At 45.5% G+C, this 20574-nt stretch overlaps 1 protein-coding gene across 5 annotated transcripts in view; it reads right to left on the reverse strand.

The window, feature by feature from the left end:
* Positions 1-20574, reverse strand: part of STK36 (serine/threonine kinase 36) — a 139880-nt gene that overhangs the window by 35788 nt on the left and 83518 nt on the right. For all 5 annotated transcript variants that reach the window (XM_063430943.1, XM_063430944.1, XM_063430946.1 and 2 more), the window contains exons 13-20: positions 14104-14189; positions 9113-9212; positions 8886-9039; positions 8598-8710; positions 8417-8506; positions 6141-6239; positions 5973-6067; positions 5833-5893 (exon numbers count right to left, since the gene is read on the reverse strand). In XM_063430943.1, the coding sequence (XP_063287013.1) occupies positions 5833-5893; positions 5973-6067; positions 6141-6239; positions 8417-8506; positions 8598-8710; positions 8886-9039; positions 9113-9212; positions 14104-14189 (798 nt within the window). The remainder of the gene's footprint in view (positions 1-5832; positions 5894-5972; positions 6068-6140; positions 6240-8416; positions 8507-8597; positions 8711-8885; positions 9040-9112; positions 9213-14103; positions 14190-20574) is intronic.

Here is a 20574-nt window from a genome sequence, read left to right on the forward strand (position 1 = left end):
TCCAGATATACAGGCAGCTACCAAAGACACCAATCCGCCGAACAAGAAACCATACGAATAGCGTAAACAGCCGAATAGGAAAAACCATACGAATAGGTTTACACTCCTAGCAGTCGAACTGGAACAGCATACAATAAATCCCCCCAAGAACGAGACAAGGCTCCGTTTTGAGGGTCAAGCAAGAACAGACTGAGCTGTGCCTTATATACACATTTTAGTCCCACCCACAGTGTTTTGCAGAACAACCAATCAATACGTACAATACACTCAGACACTCCCAGCAATTACACACAAAATCCTCCCCTCTGCCTGTGATATAATTACTGAACACAATGGGTTAATGTAATTATCACAGGCAGAGAAATACAGTTTTTACACATGTACTATAACTTTAAAACTATACATTCAATATTCATAAAAACTACCGTATTTATCGGCGTATAACACGCACTTTTTTCCCCTGAAAATAGGGGAAAAATCGTGGGTGCGTGTTATACGCCGATATCCCATAATTACTTACCTGTCCTGAAGCGTGGGCCGGCTTCACAGCTTGCACCGCGGAACAGGAACTTTAATTTCATGTTCCGGTTTCCGGCGGGACTGAAAGGAAGTGTGCACAATAGTGTGCACACTTCCTTTCAGTCCCGCCGGAAACCGGAACATGAAATTAAAGTTCCTGTACCGCGGTGCAAGCTGTGAAGCCGGCCCACGCTTCAGGACAGGTAAGTAATTATGGGAGGGGAAGTACACTATGGGAGGGGAGGGGAGGGGGGGGAAGTACACTATGGGAGGGGAGGGGAGTACACTATGGGAGGGGAGGGGGAGAATACTATGGGAGGGGAGGGGGGGGAATACTATGGGAGGGGAGGGGGGGAATACTATGGGAGGGGAGGGGGGAGAATACTATGGGAGGGGAGGGGATGGGGGGGAGAATACTATGGGAGGGGAGGGGATGGGGGGGAAAATACTATGGGAGGGGAGGAGAATACTATGGGAGGGGAGGGGGAGAATACTATGGGAGGGGAGGGGGAGAATACTATGGGAGGGGAGGGGGAGAATACTATGGGAGGGGAGGGGGGGAGAATACTATGGGAGGGGAGGGGGAGAATACTATGGGAGGGGAGGGGGGGAGAATACTATGGGAGGGGAGGGGGGGAGAATACTATGGGAGGGGAGGGGGAGAATACTATGGGAGGGGAGGGGGGGAGAATACTATGGGAGGGGGGGGAACACTATGGGATGGGGGGGAACACTATGGGATGGGGGGGAACACTATGGGATGGGGGGGAACACTATGGGATGGGGGGGAACACTATGGGATGGGGGGGAACACTATGGGATGAGGGGGGAATACTATGGGGGGGGGGAATTTCCTGGAATTTCTTTCTAAAAATGAGGTGCGTGTTATACGCCGGTGCGTGTTATACGCCGATAAATACGGTACATATTATTCAGCACACTTTAATCACACACATATCCAAAATTCAGGTGATTCCTTCCAGGGGTTAAAAAGTTAGTTAGTCGGAAGTCCTTTATGACCGACTGCAAGCACATTTTCATGCCCAAAACAGTTCCATAGATTTGGCTGCACACACAGCTGACCGCGTTCGGCTGAATTAAAATGGCCGCCGCCACGTGTTCGTTTGTCGAATGGCGGCCACTTCGACTGCTTCGGCTGTATCCGAAGTGCCAATTTAAAGATGCAGCACTGCTCCAAAGTAATTAAAGAGCCAGAAACAGCATAATAAAATACAATATGCCCAAATACTGTATTTAAAGGGCCAAATCTCCCAGGGACCATAATCACATGGCAAGTAGTCCTCTCCAGGCACAAGTGGCGAAGGGCACTTCGTCACATGCTGTATGGTCACATAGTGTGCAGTGCGTACGTGTTGTATGGTCACATAGTGTGCAGTGTGAACATGCTGTATGGTCTTAACAAAGCCCTCTCTTTTACTCATTGTAACAGTGACATACAGGCTGTTAGATCATGGCTAACCAGGTGTATAAAAAATTCACAGTGTCAGAAGAAAAATGCAATAATAACACACAGCTATGAGATGCAGACGAGAATGTAATAAGATCATGATATACAAGCATAACGAAAAACTAACCACTCTATTTTGCATTTTGTTAAAATGCGTTGTTTTCTCCTATGACAGGGGTAGGCAAACTTTTAGTATTGCTGTGCTAAAACAAGATTTTGAAGTCTCGTGGTATGATTCCTATTTTGGACTCCTATTTTTTTTTTTTTAATTAAGCTGTGTATGTTGCTGAATTGTGCTTGTGTTATTTATGGATGCTGCAACTGCTTTGTAACATTGTAATTGTGTGTATGTGGGCTGTAACAGGGTCGTCTTTCCACATTGGCACACTGGGCAGTTGCCCAGGGGACCCACAAACATTGGTACCCCAGCGCAATGCCCATGGGCTGAGGCAGACAGGTGAGATCCTTTCATCTCCCCTGACGGCCCATGCAGAACAGTCTTGCTAACTGTCCTCTTGGGCAGGTGGAGAGATCAAAGATCTCCCTCACTGGCCTATAGGCACTTCGTTAGGAGAGAGAGGGTGGGAGAAGAAGAACCTGGGAGGCAGTCAGCAGATGGTTCCTCCCAGAAGCAGGCAGGCAGGAGCGTTGCAGCGCATTACCATGGTAATGCTGCGACCCAGTGCTCACCTGGCAGGAAAAGTAAAAGTCAGCCTGCATCCGAAGGAGCTGCAGGCTAAAGATCACTGTTTACCACTGTGACAGACTCCCCTTCGCACGCGAGTTTGCCATGAGCTCCTTAAGAAGCCTGCTTGCCAGCCTCCTGCCCACGGACTATTGGCCCTGCAGGGTATAGGAAATGTTCCTATACCCTTTGGGAACCGAACAACCACACGAACCAGGGACCACCCGGGAGCTTGTTAACTTTTAATTAACACCTTGGAACGGTTCTCACCTCAGTGTTCTAATTGTTTGTCTGGGTGGCCGCAATTCGTAACAACCATGAGGTGGCGGCCATCTTGTTCGCATGAAGACAGGCAGCGGTGTTTGGTCAACGCATACATCACATATCTCACTGCCCTATATTAGAACATGGGAACGCGACCTAGGATCTCCTGGGGACTCACATTTGGAAGGCAATTGGCTCCTTACCAATTTGTGTAACATACAAGGAGCAGTCCTATAAAATGCTCATCATGTGGTAGCTGACACCCAGATGCTTGTACAAAGTGGGGGAAATCTATTTTGGGTAAGTGGGAACTTTCGTTCACTGCTGGTGGCAATAGCCTTTGGGACTCCGATAAAAATCGATAATCGAGCAAGTTTTTACACGACCCTTCGAGTTGGGCCCATGTGGACTCCCTCACCAAAGCTGAAAATAAGCTTGTGACCAGGATTACATTAGTGGCGTGAAAGGCACTTGGCAAGCTTTGGGAGGTCCCCAAGGTACCGCACCTGAACACAGTGAAAGGTGAAATTAGTGACGCGCTAGAAATGGACAGAATATCCGCACAGTTACACCACACCCAAAGGACATTTCACTAAATATGGGATCCTTGGATGGACAGCGGCCTTTGAAATGACTGCTCAATTATAGTAGCAGCAACATACCAACGGAAATACACACAATACTGAAATCCTAACTGTAACGGACCGTTTCAGCATAAAAGGGGAAAAATCCGTTTAGGCGATAATACCCTTTTTGAGAGACAGGCACAGCTACTGCAGAACACCAAACTCCCGAACTGGATACAAGATAACACTCCGAACTGGAACAGCTGAACAAGAAAAGCATACAATCCGCTTACACTCCTGGCAGTCAGCTTACAATCCAATTCCCCCCAAGAACGAGACGACACTTCATTTTGAGGGTTAAACAGGAACTCTGGACTGGCTCATCCAGCCTGGCTTTTATTTCCAACTCACACATACAGGCCACACCCAGGGGGAGGCATAAAATAACCAATCACATAGATGTTACCTCCCACACATCCCCTCCCCTTAGTGTGACACATAATCCCATTATGCATACAGTGTAAAATATACTTTTACACAACTTTCATAACTTTAAAACCATACATCACATTCACATAAAAATACATATCCACAATCAATCCATTCAGGGGAACTCCATTAACCACATGGTTGCAAAACAACATAAAACACTTTAAAATACATAAAGTCACATTTACACATAACACACAGACATTTCACCTATCCCCAGATAGCTGGGATCTGCACGCACAAAACTACCGAATAGCGCGCAGATCCTACTCACACAGTACAATTGCCATGGAGCTAAAGTCTTTCCCATAGTCTTTCATTATATGAATAGGCTCCATGGTATAGCTATCTGGGGTATCACATTCCCATAAAGTCTGGTCCATAGTCCAAAGGCAAGAGGCAGGCAAGCAGCCCCCTCCAAGGACACGTGGCGAGGTCGGTTTCGCCACACTAACAATTCACCAGATCGGAAACAAACACTCAACCCTCTAGCTCTCTATAGAGCCAGAGAACCCCACCCTGCTGTAAATATATATATTTTTTTCTCTTCCTCTCTCATCTCTACTTCCTCCTTTCTTCACCTCCCCATTCCCCATATCCAGTGCACTTGTGATGCAGTGTTAACCCACAGTTTCTTCTTCCTCTTTCTTTCTTTTTGCGCCCTGTTCGGATTTCTACTCAGACTACTTCCTACTACTCTGTTCATATACATTAAAACACAAAAGTTACCTCCACCCTGACACACCCTCTCCAGAGAAACCTCCACCAGGGAATGAGCCTTTAGCGGACCACGGGTAACCCAACCGGTTACCTCCGCTAATTCCCTTCCATCAGTAGTTCCAGACCCACTTAGCATACACCGAGACCCATTTCCCCCACCCAGTAACTAGAAAACACCTAGTTCTGGAGGTACAACACTGACGGATTCGGATGACGGATTCGTTAATTTTGTTACACATGGTTTTACAGACACAGACCCCTACATGGGATCTCCAACAAAAAAAAAAATAGGGGTTTCAAACTGTCAGGATTACTATATGATCCAGCACGTAGAATTGTGTTACACAGATGGCTAATAGGTAACGTATTACCAGGCCTTAGAATGGCCAGACTAACGTACCAAAAAATAGTCAGAGTGCTAGCCGAGGTCAGGGGACACAGATAGGCACACAACGATAAAGGAAAGCCAGAGGTCCAGGATACCAGAATACTGGGAAGTCAAAATCAAAGTCAAAGTCAAAGTCAAAACCAGAAGAAACTTGAATCAGGAACGCGCTCTTGGACAACCACTAGGGAAACCACGACAGGACAATGAGGAAAGGTAATTTTTTTATACCTGCTTTATCTTTCCGATTGGCCGGGATCGCTCTTTAACCACATAATGTGAGCGCGCGGTGCATGCGTGACGTCACGTGCACGCCAACATAGTCATTCACGTGAGCGGACGTGGGGGTATAATTAGCCGTGGATCCGCAGCGGCCGGCGTCCATTAATATGCTGCAAGTGTTAGTCACGCAGACGCATGTCCGCTGACCGCAAGATGAGGAAGAATGTTACACAAACCCAAGAAGCTGAAGGGGGAGGGAGGAAGGACAACGCATATAGGCAACATCCTGCTGTGACAGGAAAAGGGAGGGGGAAAGATACAGGCAGACCATACATTCACAAAAGGAAGGGGGAGAAGCACAGAGCAATCCATTTCACTTCTATACTTTACAGAGCTGCTGCTATGGGTCATATTTGGAAAAATGTGGCCATTTTTAGAAAGGAGGCAGAAATAGATCAAAGTGAAGAATTTCTGAAAGGTAAGAATAAAGGGATTCAACAAGTTCCAAACTTACCACAAGGGGAGGCACATCACAAGTCACAAGACGAGGGAGTATGAGCGCAATCTGAGACATCCTGCAGAGAGATGCAAGAGGTTTATGGAAAGAAAATAACAGACATAAAAAGTAAGAAAGTACTTTGCTTTGGTACTTACATGTCCGGCCATGACTGCAGGCGTAGAACAATCACAGACAGCAGACTCAGAGACAGCTCAGCAGTGTGAATCTGATGGAGATTCCAATTAGAGAACTGCAAGAGAAATACCTTTTACAATGGCTGCTCACTGCACATTGTGTACAGATTCCTCTAGCATGACACCTACCTCTCCATCTAGAACAGAGATGACAGATTGAAGGAAACAAGCATTCCCTGCAAGCCAGCGGCACATCTCAAGGTTAGTGTGACAGCACGAATATAAAATCTACAATAGAAGAAACAACCTGTGATACAAAATAAATACATGGGGATGAGGTTTGGCCTACATCGTGAGAAGCATGGAAACAGAACTCTGCTGGAAAATACGAATAACCTGGATCAATCATCCAAGGATTATTTTGATTACCATTCTGGGATCAAGAGGGATTTTTTTTCCTAGTTTGTTGCAAAATTGGAAGTGTGAGGAAGGATTAACTTGGTGGACACATGTCTATTCAGCCTATGTAACTATGTAATCATAAGCATCTAACTTCGCTGCTACCTCCAGCCACCGTATATTGGCTCCCTAAATCGCTCAACAAAGGGTTTCCACTTTATTTTCTTGGTCAGACTAAAAATGACAACTAAAGCGTAGGGAGTACAGATGGCCTGGACTACTGCTCCTCACAAATCAGCACCTGAGCACTGAGATATGCTAGCATCAATCAAGCCACTTCTGCACCATCTTTCGGCATACATTGTGATATCATACACCATTCCAATGGCATGTAAAAAGAACTAAGAGCTGAGAGGATATTCCCTTCATCCTACATACAATGGTTTAAAATGTCTATGGTGAAACACAACAAACATGGGCATGTATCGTTCTTCTGGCTGTCTCTTCCCCATGAGCTGATGGAGTCAGACAAATGGTCTCCATGTTACATTAGACCCTAGTACTAAAGTCCCTGAATGACACTCCATAGTACTCAACTGTATAGGGTGAGAAGTCAAATGTAGATTCCTGTAGGAACTAAAAAGTGCAACGTTGGAGATTTGTCCACCTCTTTACTTGCTGAAAGCCGATCAAGAGACCTAAAATGGAATGGTTTCGTACTGGGAAATGCTAGCAGAACCGGAGATGGTCCTTTGGGAGGGAGGAAAGGGCAACATAACCTTATAGCTCCAACTTTGAAGCCCACAGTCTGCACAAGCCTAGGGCTATCCAATGGAAACCTTCTACAACTTACGGACTGCAAAGCAGTCCTTTCCTACAATTTTGAAGGCTGAGGCTCTCAGGTAACCCAAGATTTCAGCTGCTAAACCAAGACTTGGACTGTAAGCAATATCTCTCGCCAAACATTGGGCAATGGCTGAAGCGATATCTTTTCCAATTACATCTGGGGCTGAACCCAGGTTTTAATCATTTCTAGTACACCTGCTGGAGCCAAGATCTACATCCTCCGTAAGGCTGCAAAGCAGTTTTCCTAACAGTTGATGATTCACACCTCCTTCATAAAGTTAATCCACTGAAGAATTCCTTCCATAATTGTTGCATAGTGTCCTTGTTTCCTATTTTGGGAAACAAAAAAAACTCGGAATCACCATCCCTTTACTCTGATCGCATCCACGGACACAACATTATCACAGCGACCTGCAACTATTATTTACAAGTAAGCCTTGACTTTCTTCTTGGTATGAACTCTCTCTGGATAGATCATTATAAATCGATTTGCAGGTCAATGAGTGAAATAAGTATTTGACCCCTTCGACTTAGTACTTGGTGGCCAAACCCTTGTTGGCAATCACAGCGGTCAGACGTTTCTTGTAGTTGGCCACCAGGTTTGCACACATACATACACTATTTTATTTATTTTTTAATATAATATTCTCTCGATGTTATATTTTTTTTTCAAGTTTCCAAAATAGTAAACTAGGACACTATGCAACAATTATGGAAGAAATTCTTCAGTGGATTAATTTTATGAAGGACTTTACAGGTCATGTGGTTGAAAAACAGATTACAGTATTAATTTGAGACTGGGTCAGGACTTTAGATATTGTTTTCTCTTTATGATATAAAGTGATGTACTATAGATTGTATCCAGTACTTTTTCGAATTAACTTGGTACCCAATTATTATTATACTGTCAATACTCACAATGTAACGAGACTGCTGTAGACTTACCCAGAGACTGCCAAGAGACTGCTGCAGACTTACCCAGAGACTGCTGCAGACTTACCCAGAGACTGCCAAGAAACTGCTGCAGACTTACCCTAAAACTGCCGCAGACTTACCCTAAGACTGCTAAGAAACTGCTGCAGACTCACCCTGAGACTGCTAAGAGATTGCATCAGACTTACCCAGAGACTGCCAAGAGACTGCAGCAGACTTACCCAGAGACTGCCAAGAGACTGCTGCAGATTTATCCTGAGACTACTAAGAGACTACTGCAGACTTACCCTGAGACTGCTAAGAGAATGCTGCAGTCCAGCGACAAAGGTGTCAAAGTGTGTGGCAGAGAGAAGTCTTTCAGAGACATACAAAGAGACCTGCAAAAAAAGCTTTCATTGAGTAAGAAAGTAAGCACAATAAGACGCATAAAAAAATAAATACAATAAAATACAAAAAGCATCACCATACCGTTCCTTTAAATTCTCTCCACTTTCCGGAGAATGGAATATCACACACAGCAGCCAGAGCGTCAATGAAGAAGCTGTGCCCACCCTCTTCTGATGAGACATCTCCATCCGATCCTGTGTGTGCAAGAGTACCATATACTGTGAGCACTACCTCGCACGGCTCCAATGGAAGCAGCCAGGAATATGAATGGGGAATACTAAAGGAATTATCACACATGTTGGAACACAGGAATGAAACATTTCATTCATGGCACAGGAAGGGGAGCAGGTAGTGGAATATTGAACTGACCTTTAGAACTTGCAGGAAGGTCACAGATCGGACCTAGTGACATTTCAATAACCAGGTCAAGAATTCCTTGGTGCTCTGAATGCAGACTGTTGTAAAATGTGATTCCATCTGAGGGAGCACTGGAGTCTATGCCTTTACATAGAGCTACCAAGCACTGAGAGACAAAGACAGGCAGGTAAGCTGGATGAGGGGGAAGGACTGTAAGATGGAATAGTGCTCACTCTTACCTGAAGACTCTGATGCTGTAAGATATGCTTTCCTTCCAGAGGACAGTTGAGCAGCTCATCCAATAGTTCAAGAAACCCTTTCCAACCAGTTTCCAGATTACTGAAAACCAGAATCAAAAACACCATTCACTCTACACTCACTATTATGGCTCTGAACACATCAAAACATCATAAAAACATAGAATGTGACGGCAGATAATAACCATTCGGCCCATCTAGTCTGCCCAATTTTCTAAATGCTTTCATTAGTCCCTGTGTCAGGGTACCTGAAGTCTCTACCTCGGAGGAGGTTAGACTTTCAAACGGCCGTCCTCTCAGGGGGGCTGATTCACCCAATCCTCACAGCTCGCATAGCCGTTTACACGCCGGCCGCGATAGCCCCGCTTCCTTTTATGATGCGGCGCTCAGGAGCCGACGTCATGACGGCAATCACGTCCCGACCTGTCAATCTAGTTCCCAACAACGAATCAGGGTCTCGGCAGGGGCGGAGTCATCAATTAAAGAGCCAAGGTATAAAATAGGGATGTGTGTAATGGTTCATTGCCCTGTCGTGGTTCTAGCTTGTCTGGTCACTCAGTGCTCTTATTACGGTTTGTCTTTTTGGTTCTGACTCGGCTTGTATTTTCGTTCCTGCTTATCTCTCGTGTCCTTAGACCTCGGCTCGTCTCTCGCTTACCTGTTCTCTCGTTCCCTCGACCTCGGCTTGTCTCTGACCATTCTTTGCTTTCTCCTTACGTTAGTCCGGCCATTCTAAGGTCCGGTATACGTACCTAGCTCCTGTTTGTATTCTGCGGGTTGGATCCCTGTCCCGATCCTGACACCCTGGCCTTATCGTATAGTTAGGATAGCCTTATGCCTATCCCACGCATGCTTAAACTCCTTTACTGTGTTAACCTCTACCACTTCAGCTGGAAGGCTATTCCATGCATCCACTACCCTCTCAGTAAAGTAGTACTTCCTGATATTATTTTTAAACCTTTGCCCCTCTAATTAAGACTATGTCCTCTTGTTGTGGTAGTTTTTCTTCTTTTAAATATAGTCTCCTCCTTTACTGTGTTGATTCCCTTTATGTATTTAAATGTTTCTATCATATCCCCCTGTCTCGTCTTTCCTCCAAGCTATACATGTTAAGATCCTTTAACCTTTCCTGGTAGGTTTTATCCTGCAATCCATGAACCAGTTTAGTAGCCCTTCTCTGAACTCTTTCTAGAGTATTATCAGACGTGCACACTCACTATTATAGCTCTGGACACATCACCATATTATAAGACGTGCACACTCACCGTAATAGCTCTGGACACATCACCACATTATAAGACGTGCACACTCACATTACACATATTGTCATTTTAGAAAAGTCTTGTTTTTGTGTGGTGTGACTCAGTCACTGTTCTTATATTAAACCACACTGACTGATGATCACTGGATCCTAAACTTTCACCTACAGTAATATCGGATACCAAATCTCCATTTGTTAACACTAAATCTAGCATGGACTCTTTACGAGTTGGCTCCTCAACAACTTGTTTTAGAGACAATCCCAGTAGGGAGTTTAGAATATGTGTGCTCCTGGCACAAGCAGCTATTTTGGGTTTCCAGTTCACATCAGGAACATTAAAGTCTTCCTGATGTTGATAACTTATGATTAGAACTTCCCCCTTCATTGTCATTTTGGTGATCTCCTCAATTAGTAGATTATCTAACTTCTATTTGTCCTGGGGGCCCAAAAAATGACACCTACACGAGTTACTGTATGATTACCAAATTCTAATGTAACCCAAACAGACTCTGTTCGCCTCACTAACTGATTAGGCTAGATGTTATGCTATCCTTCACATACAGAACCACCCTCCCCCTTTCTTGCTTTCTCTGTCTTTTCTATATAAAAAGTACCCTGGTATTGCTATGTCCCAGTCATTTTTCTCATTATACCATGTCTCAGTAACAGCGACTAAATCTACATTATTAGTTGCCATTATTGCCACAAGTTCATCGATCTTATTCCCTAAACTGCAAGCATTTATAGACAGGACTCTAAGCTTATCATTTTTTAACACACTTGCTACAGGCACCTTGGGTCCTTATTTTTTGGGGGGGGCAATTGGATTAAGTTTTATCAACCTTTTGCCCGCCCCTCTCCTAGTTTAAATACATCCTAGCAAAACCCCTCAACTGCTCACTGAGAACATTTGCTCCCTTTTGAGAAAGATTCAAACCATATTTTTTGTACAGTTTATTTCCATTCCAAACAGAGCTACCAACTCCCCTTCCGGCTTTGCTCGCTTAACAATTTTACAAAGACATCTCACAAGACCCCCATTGTCCAGCACCACACCTCTTATGATAGAATCCCCCAACAACAACGGCTTTCTATTAGGCCTCACCATGGTCTCTATCCTGGTCTCCGTAACACCACTAAACTTGGCGCCAGAGCCGGTCTCCGTAACACCACTACACTTGGCGCCAGAGCCGGTCTCCGTAACACCACTACACTTGGCGCCAGAGCCGGTCTCCGTAACACCACTACACTTGGCGCCAGAGCCGGTCTCCGTAACACCACTACACTTGGCGCCAGAGCCGGTCTCCGTAACACCACTACACTTGGCGCCAGAGCCGGTCTCCGTAACACCACTACACTTGGCGCCAGAGCCGGTCTCCGTAACACCACTACACTTGGTGCCAGAGCCGGTCTCCGTAACACCACTACACTTGGTGCCAGAGCCAGTCTCCGTAACACCACTACACTTGGTGCCAGAGCCGGTCTCCGTAACACCACTACACTTGGTGCCAGAGCCGGTCTCCGTAACACCACTACACTTGGTGCCAGAGCCGGTCTCCGTAACACCACTACACTTGGTGCCAGAGCCGGTCTCTGTAACACCACTACACTTGGTGCCAGAGCCGGTCTCCGTAACACCACTACACTTGGTGCCTGAGTCGGTCTCCGTAACACCACTACACTTGGTGCCTGAGCACCAGATCCTACAGATCCCATCTGCCATTTCTAGTACGTCTCTGCGGCAGTGGCTTTGCAACAGTTCCAGCCTGAGTTTGTTTACCAGATAATTTACAAATTTCAGACTTCAAAAATACAATCTCCTGACACAATATAGAGAACTGTCTACAGATTAGACAGCATCCAAATCTCCAAAAAGTGGAACGTGAAACAAATGCATAACAACAATTACACTGAACTAAGTCTGCCATTTTATTGAGGGGAGTAATTTAAATCAAACAAATATTAACTTTTATTTTTTGTCCTCCTGTATACCTCCGATTACCTCCAGAATATCTTCAAGCACAAACTTTGAAGCAGCAGCTAAGCTAGTGATCACAACCCTTATACCCTAAAAGCACCACCCACTATGAATGTCTAACACCTGGGTAGGCCTATGCTTATTTGCAAACAATAGCCAATTAACCAACAATCATTAGCAAACACCTAGCTAATCAATAACCTTTTCCTACAGATCAATCTTACCTGTAACAGTAAAAAAGAAAAATAATTATTGGCAAAATCTTAGATGGTTGAAGAATCTGTAAAACTCTCAAGAATATCTTCAAGCACACACTTTGAAGCAGCACTTAGAAGTAGCAACCAAGCAATATTCTAGTATATTTCGTAATGTCAGGGAATGGATAATTTATCCTGCCCCCCATGGTGAGTAATGGATTTACCCACTAGTAATGTCATGGAATGGATCATTTATCCTGCCCCCCACCCCCCATGGTGAGTAATGGATTTAGTAATGTCAGAGAATGGATCATTTATCCTTTCCCCCAAGGTGAGTAATGGATTTACCCACTAGTAATGTCAGGGAATGGATAATTTATCCTGAAAGACTTAGACTCCATGGCGATTGAACTAGGTACATCGGATCTGAGCGCTATTAGGTAGAAATATGCACTCAGATCCAGGCTATCTGGGGATACGTTACACGAACCATATTTATTCGGTATTTCTTCATTTATGTATTTTACTGTATTTTTCTTATTGTATTTTAAAATGGCGATTGTCTCTATCCTGGGAGATAATTAGGTTTCTTCCCAATTATCTCCGGGATAGAGAAGAAGGCTTTATTGGTAAGATGGGAAGGGCTTATGTTGAAGCCACTGCGATTGGCTACTGTCCAATATGTTTTACAGTCTTCCACAAGGTCCCCTAGGGAGTGTCCAAGTTGTGGAGACCTGCATAAATACCGGGCAGGTAGCCCCCATTAAACACATTCCTGTTTGACCCTCAAGACGGAACTTGGTCTCGTTTGTGGGGGAATTTGCGACAGCGCTTTCGTTATTTCTAGTTGTGGAAGGAGTTCGACTGATTTGCGGATCAGGAGTTGCCGCGTTCGTATGCTCCGTTCGGGAGTTTGACGATCGACTGGATGAAATCTGCATTTCTGGAGAAGGGGATTATTTACTAAACGGCGGCTTCATCTACCTGGCGGTGAGTGTCGTAACAAGTAATGTCAGGGAATGGATCATTTATCCTTCCCCCCTCATGGTGAGTAATGGATTTAGTAATGGCAGGGAATGGATCATTTATCCTGCCCCCCCCATTGTGATTAATGGATTTAGTAATGTCAGGGAATGGATCATTTATCCTGCCCCCCCGCCGCCATGGTGTGTAATGGATTTAGTAATGTCAGGGAATGGATCATTTATCCAGCCCCCCCCATGGTGAGTAATGGATTTAGTAATGTCAGGGAATGGATAATTTATCCTGCCCCCCCCCCCCCCCCATGGTGTGTAATGGATTTAGTAATGTCAGGGAATGGATCATTTATCCTGCCCCCATGGTGAGTAATGGATTTAGTAATGTCAGGGAATGGATCATTTATTCTGCCCCCCCACCCCCCCATGGTGAGTAATGGATTTAGTAATGTCAGGGAAAGGATCATTTATCCTGCCCCCCCCCCCCCACTACGTTCTCCATGTGTGTCATATGGAGGCTTCACCTGGCTGTCAAACACTATGACACTATAGTCGCTCACCTGGAAGCCTCAGGATGCTTCTTGAAACAGTAGTAAGAATTCAGCAGCGCAAATAGATCAGACATGAATGCAACCGCCCAGGAGCACTGTGGGTTAAAAAAACAGAAAGAGTGACTTAACCCAGATATAAATACAGTACACATTTCAAGCAGATGTGCGGCTTTGGTGGAAAAGGTAACACATGTAACCTCACTACAGCAAGAGAGACGCAGCCTATATTGGTGGGTGCAGGGGGGATTCATTTGCATCAATGTCAGCCTGTCTTCAGCACGACAGCAAAGCCACATGGGCTCAACTTCCCCCAGTAACAAGCAGCAAAGAGAGGAGCATCCAGATACCAGGAACATCCACTTCATCTCACATGGGCCGACATCTCAATATCGGCATAGAAAAGTTTGCCTAGCCTCAACACTCCTATTCATGCAAAGATTTAAGCATGAAAGCATTGAATTTCACAGAGGTGTCTAATGGAAAGGGTGCTAGGAAAAAATAATTGTGTCCTATTGTATCAGAATATCAGATACCAACACGCTCTTTGATGAGCGAAGTCTCAATTTATCTGTGAGGATCTTCAAAACCACACAGTAGGAAATTAAAACCACTCGGTCTGGGGACTTAATCACCTTTTCCCTAGCTAACACAATTGGTGATCCGAGAGTTACAGCAGAAAAATGTCGTCCAGAACCCCCTTGCCCTGGACTGTACCCCACTCAAAAAGCTCCCTGAGCAGAGATTCTGCACCAGAGTTAGCGTGTTTTACAGGGTCGCTGCTTTTCCTAAACCCGGCGAGGAGTTCCAGGTATGTGGCGTCTTAGTCCCCGGCCTCACAAAAGAGGTTCCTGGACCTCTGGTGAAGGGTGTGCTCTCAAGTCCCATTTATCTGTTGATGCCTTCCTGACCTGAGCTCTACCCCTGACTAGGACTCTTGTCCACTGGATCCATTAGGAAAGGAACTCTGGAACAACACGCTGTAAAGTGTATAGCTCTATCCCTCCCCAGTAACTGGATGACACACAGTGAGTACAACTGGCTTTATTCAGCACAAACTCAGCCTTTTATGCACAGACCCCTAGAATGGGGTCTCCGTTCAAAATAACACAAACCCGTCCCAGGTTTCTCTGTGTCTAATAAAGTTAACTCAATTATCTCTCAGTTACAGGAAACACCCCAAAACAGTAATATTTCACAGGAACCCCACAAGTCTTATATCCCTGAATAGCCTGGATCTCAGGACCCAAGTTGTCCAAATAGCACTCCGATCCATTCAGTAGAACAGATTTGCCATTTTGGTAAAGTTCTGACTGGCGGCCACGAGGTGATTGCCCAAACAGTTCCAGAGAAATGGTGCAACGGCCGGTCTACATTCGGGGGTTCCTGTGCGAACACAGACAAATGCTTTCCCCGGCTTTCACGGAGCGAATGCTCCCCCAGTCTATATTTCCGATCTACCGAACATCGTTCGCCTAGCTGGTCGGGAAGTGGATCGGGCAACGGTACAATCTTTGCCCTGGTTCGTGGTATAGCGTAGTCGAAAACAGTTCCAGGCATTTGACGACCAGGTACCACTGCCTGTGTTCGGGAGAAAAAATTGCCGCCATTCACTGGAGCACATGTGTTCGGTTATACGAATGGCGGCCACCCAGGGAAAGCACTCTAGTTAATTACTTGACTGTTGTTAACAGCCAGGGGTGCCGGTTTTCGGGGAGTTATAAAGAGGGACAACACATTGTGCATTCGGGAAACGAACAAGGGGGGGTATGGACAACCAAACAGAAGTCTACTACACCTCCTCTCCAAATGGCGCTCTATTTGGAGGTTGAGGAAACAAGCTATACCCACATAAATATTTCTCAGACCTCAGCACATCAATCCCAGAGGTCCTCAAGTCCAGCTGGGAAGCACAGTAAGCATACTGGGCCCCTAAACCCTGCCCACAGTGACACTAGCCACTACAGTCTATGGGCAGGAGGCTGGCCTTTTAAGCCTCTCCAAAAGTCTGTGGCATGGAAGCTGTAACGAACCGTTTTGCACACAAGAGGTTAAAAACCGTTTAGGCGATATTCCACTTTTCAGATGCACAGACAGCTACTGCAATCACCAATCTCCCGAACTGGAACCAGGGGAATGCTCCAAACTCCCGAACAGGAAACACACGAATGCTGTAAACAGCCGAACAGGAAAAACCATACGAACAGTTTACACTCCTGGCAGTCGCACTGTAACAGCATACAATCCAATTCCCCCCCAAGAACGAGACGACACTTCATTTGAGGGTCAAGCAGAACTGATTTACTGGGGCTACCTGACCGGCTTTTATGCAGATCTCCCACCTGGTGGACACTCCCCTAGGGGACGAGATGGGAAACTGGGAAACATATTGGACATTGACCAATCACAAGCTTACAATCCCACAATCCCTCCTCTCTGTCCTGGAGATAATTGGGAAGTAATCCAATTATCTCCAAGGACAGAGGCAAAACTCCATTAACCACATGGCAGACAAAGGACAATAAAAGACATAAAAATACATACCGTTACATTTATCACATAGAACATACACATTCTACCTATCCAGAGATAGCTTAGATCTGAGCGCACATTATTACCGGATGGCGCTCAGATCACATACATACAGTTCAATCGCCATGGAGCCAAAGTCTTTCATACAGTCTTTCAGTATACGGCTGGGCTCCATGGCATAGCTATCTGTGGTAGCATGGCTTTAACAGTCCGCAGAAAGGCACGAACCAGCCTTTCTGCAGGGAAAAAGAACAGTGTTAAACATGGGGCCATAGTCCAGTGGCAGGAGGCGGGGGACCAGGCTCTTCCAGTGGCGTGGTTGATTCCGCAACAGAAGCTTCCATCACGTGCATACTGACAAAACTTTTAGAATCCAACTAGATAGGTAAAATATGTATTACTCCATGACAAGATTTTCTTGGGAAGATAAACTCTTACTTTAGGAGGAATAGTCCTTGGTAAAAGATTAATGGTACAATTGTACGGCATGTAAGGTGGTAATCTGTCTGCCTCTTTATGCCCTTAAGAGACAAAATACTGAGGGTGTATTTTGTAGATCAAGGAAGAACTGTTGGAATATGGATAGAATGTAACAGAGGGACTTTAGAAATGCATGGTATGCGACATGTAGGACTCCAAGAAACAACCTTGATAAAGGCGACTTGTTTCGCCGAAACGCGCGTCGGGCATCTATTCAAGCGGATGATTTTAGCATAGGTCTACTTTGGTTTTCGTTTGACTCACTTTTCTACGTTATGGAGGGATAAGATTCAGCTTATTACTATTTTCATGCTAGGGACTCCTTCCCCCAAATCTCCTATAGCATTGTAGTTTACTTGATAGATCTGGGCTGCTGCTTTATCTCTAATGTCACATACCCATTTTGCCAGTAACCTATTTGGTGCACCTTTTATTTTTTTTTTTTTAATTCTTTATTTTATTTGTGCATCAGATAACAGTAGTCATGCAGAGCCACGACAGCATCTGCAGGCATTTGCATAGTTTGACATATACGTGGCAGTGTAAACGGCACATTTTTTTTTTTTTAATGACATGCAAGAGACAAACTCGTGTAATTAGGATGTATAAGCTTACAATGCTCGATAGGTACATAGACTTAAAACAGTGTCAAAAGTAAAGATCGCGCTCAGACGCTTTATATGCTTAAAGAATATGCTTAAACTACGCTTTGAAATTTGCCTGGCATCTAGTAATATAGTGAAGATCGCGCTTCAGCGCTTGTTATGCTTAACGTTGCTTAAAATATGCTTAGAATACGCCTTGAAGTTTGCCTGGCATATAGTGATTTAGTAAAGATCGCGCTTGACATAAAAGTGTAGGATTAACACCAAAACCAAGAAAAACGGTAAACGCTTCATACGTTAAGAGGCTTCAATGCGAGAAAATAGACTGCACTTCTATATTGTGCGGTTTACGCCTTTCTGCGTCTAGTTGAAGTGTATGCAAAATATAACCGCTTATTTATAAGTAGGAGCTTATGTAAAAGCAACAGATAAAATGATTTCGCTTTAAATGACAGGCACCCAGCGGGTTAACTACATGGCTAAGCAGGAGAAACTGTGGTATTAAGCTGATCGTATAGTTGTGGAGCATTGTACGCCAAGTAGGGGTAGTCAAAGGCTAGTAAAACAAGTATGCCAGATTGTGTAACCATCTTAACCTGACCCAGTGTTGGCGTTGCATAGCCTTAATTATAAACCTGCCAGTGGTCATTAATGTAGTTCTCTTGGCAGGGATATGGACCAGTCCCGGATCAGCCGACCCCGCACATGGGCCATTTGGGATGACAGTCTCTGCAACTGGGGAGGGCCAAGGTTCCTCTTTGGCTTGATCGTGTGCGGCAGTAAGCTGTGCTGCGGCTTGGTAGGTTGCTGTTTTCCACGATTGCAGAGTAGAAGCTTGCTGGTCTAAGGTGCTATGTCTAGGTGCTTTGCCGGGGCTTTGTGGCTGCCTGGCTGTTTTGCTCTTACTTGTGTGCGTGTGGTGGCCTGCACCCAGTGTGCTCCGAACCTTCGTCCGCCGCCATTGCGTCTTGGTCCGCTTGTCCCCTCCGAAGGCCCGCAGTGGAGCTCCGTAGTGGCGTCGGCGGGTGTCAGGACGGATCCACGAGGAGATTATCTTAGCCGCTTGAAGGTACATCACCCCTCTGTCGCATAGCATCATGTAAAACTTTGAGCAAAGTCGGTCCAGTGCTTCTAGGTGCTGCGAGTGTGGGTAGCTGTCTGCGTGCTCCTGCTCTGGCTCCTGCTGGGCGGCCATTTTATGCATGCCCAGGCACCCTTTGTCTCGGTCGACTAGTTAGTTCTCAGCTTCAGATTGCGTCCTCTTTTCTGCTATGGACCGGGATGACCCCCACCGGTGCAGAGGGGGGGGGGGGGGGGGTGGGGGGGGTAGGAGACCGGTATTTATTCTGAGGGTTCTGGCGTCGAGGAGAGCGGCCGCCTCTCTCCAGCATCCACTCCCGCAGGCCGCAATTCGTGTGTCGGGCCACCGGCTCCGGCAAGCTCAGGAGAGGGCTCCTCCGGTGCTATGGTGCACCCCCATCACGGGTGGCACACCCCGATGGGTGTAGGAGCTCTGTGGCCGCCGGTATCGGCTGTTTTGCTGTCCGCCCGGCGGGAGCTCTTTCCCCGCATGTCCGTGCTGCTTGGCGGTCAGACCCCTCTTGGTGCACCTATTTATCTAATTACAGATTATACTTACTTTGTACCCAAAGGGTTTCCATCCTGCATAGTGACTTAATTTTTTTCTTTTTGATCCAAATACTTAGGGATCACTATTATTACATCTTCATCTCAGATAACCAGTTGCTCAATATCAGTTTGTTACATTTACTAACCTTATCCCTTTGATCATAGATTATTACTGTTTATAATTATATTTGGCAATTTTGCTGCAAAATACTTACAGTAATCTTCCTGATCATTTATTTTGGACGAGTCAGTATATAATTCCATATGGTCCTATTTTATTTATGTCTGTTTAGTATTTTTTGAGTTTCCCCCATGAGGGACTAATAAAGAGTATTTTTGTTTTTTGCTCTCTGCGCTCCACCTTGATACTTATCAATTAATTGCAGAGCAGCTTTTCCTATAAGGATACTAGGTCTTTTTGGGAGGCAGACTGTTTATATCTGCCACCCATTAGTCAATTTTTTCTTCCAAATTCCCAATCTATTTTAGGATAATGTTTATGTAGCAATCTTAGAAGTGGAGACAAAATGAAGTTTCAAGAATTCGGTATGGAATAGCTTGGTCTCATAGGTTACAAAGAGTCTACCATCTAAAGCCTCTATGACCAAGGGTATTGTATGCTCCAGTAGGGGAATTATGTATGCTGTTTAACAAAAGCTGAATCAGCTGCTCCTGAGTCTATTAGAGAGGGAATATAAGTGTTTATCATCACAATGCAAAGTAATGGGAAGATGTAAACAGTTCAGAAGCAAGAGAGGGACAGTGGTGTCACACCCAAGGCTGGTTCCTTTAATTGTGCGTTTTTTCTGGATGACCTGGACACTTCTTATGCAGATGATCTTTTTGCCCACAATAATGTTAGAGACCCCATCCACCTGAACTGTTTTTCTGCCTCTGAGATCTTATTTGCCTCTAATTGCATGGGTTTGGAATCAGAAGGGATAGAAAGTGGGGGTATTTAACCTAGATAAAACTGCACTAGAAGGACGCTTAGGTCTATTCCTAGTGTTATCCCCTACACAGCACCCCTACCCCCCTACACAGCACCCCTCCCAGCAACCCTACCCCCCAGCATCACTCCCCCACACCCAGCATCCCACCCCTCCCCTACACCCAGCATCGCTCCCCACCCCTACCCCCCACACACAGCACCCCCACGCCCCCCACACACAGCACCCCCACCCCCCCACACACAGCACCCCCACCTTACCCCTGCCCAGCACTCCCTACCCCCCAC

This window comes from Pelobates fuscus, chromosome 8 (assembly GCF_036172605.1).
Source record: "Pelobates fuscus isolate aPelFus1 chromosome 8, aPelFus1.pri, whole genome shotgun sequence".
NCBI lineage: Eukaryota > Metazoa > Chordata > Amphibia > Anura > Pelobatidae > Pelobates > Pelobates fuscus.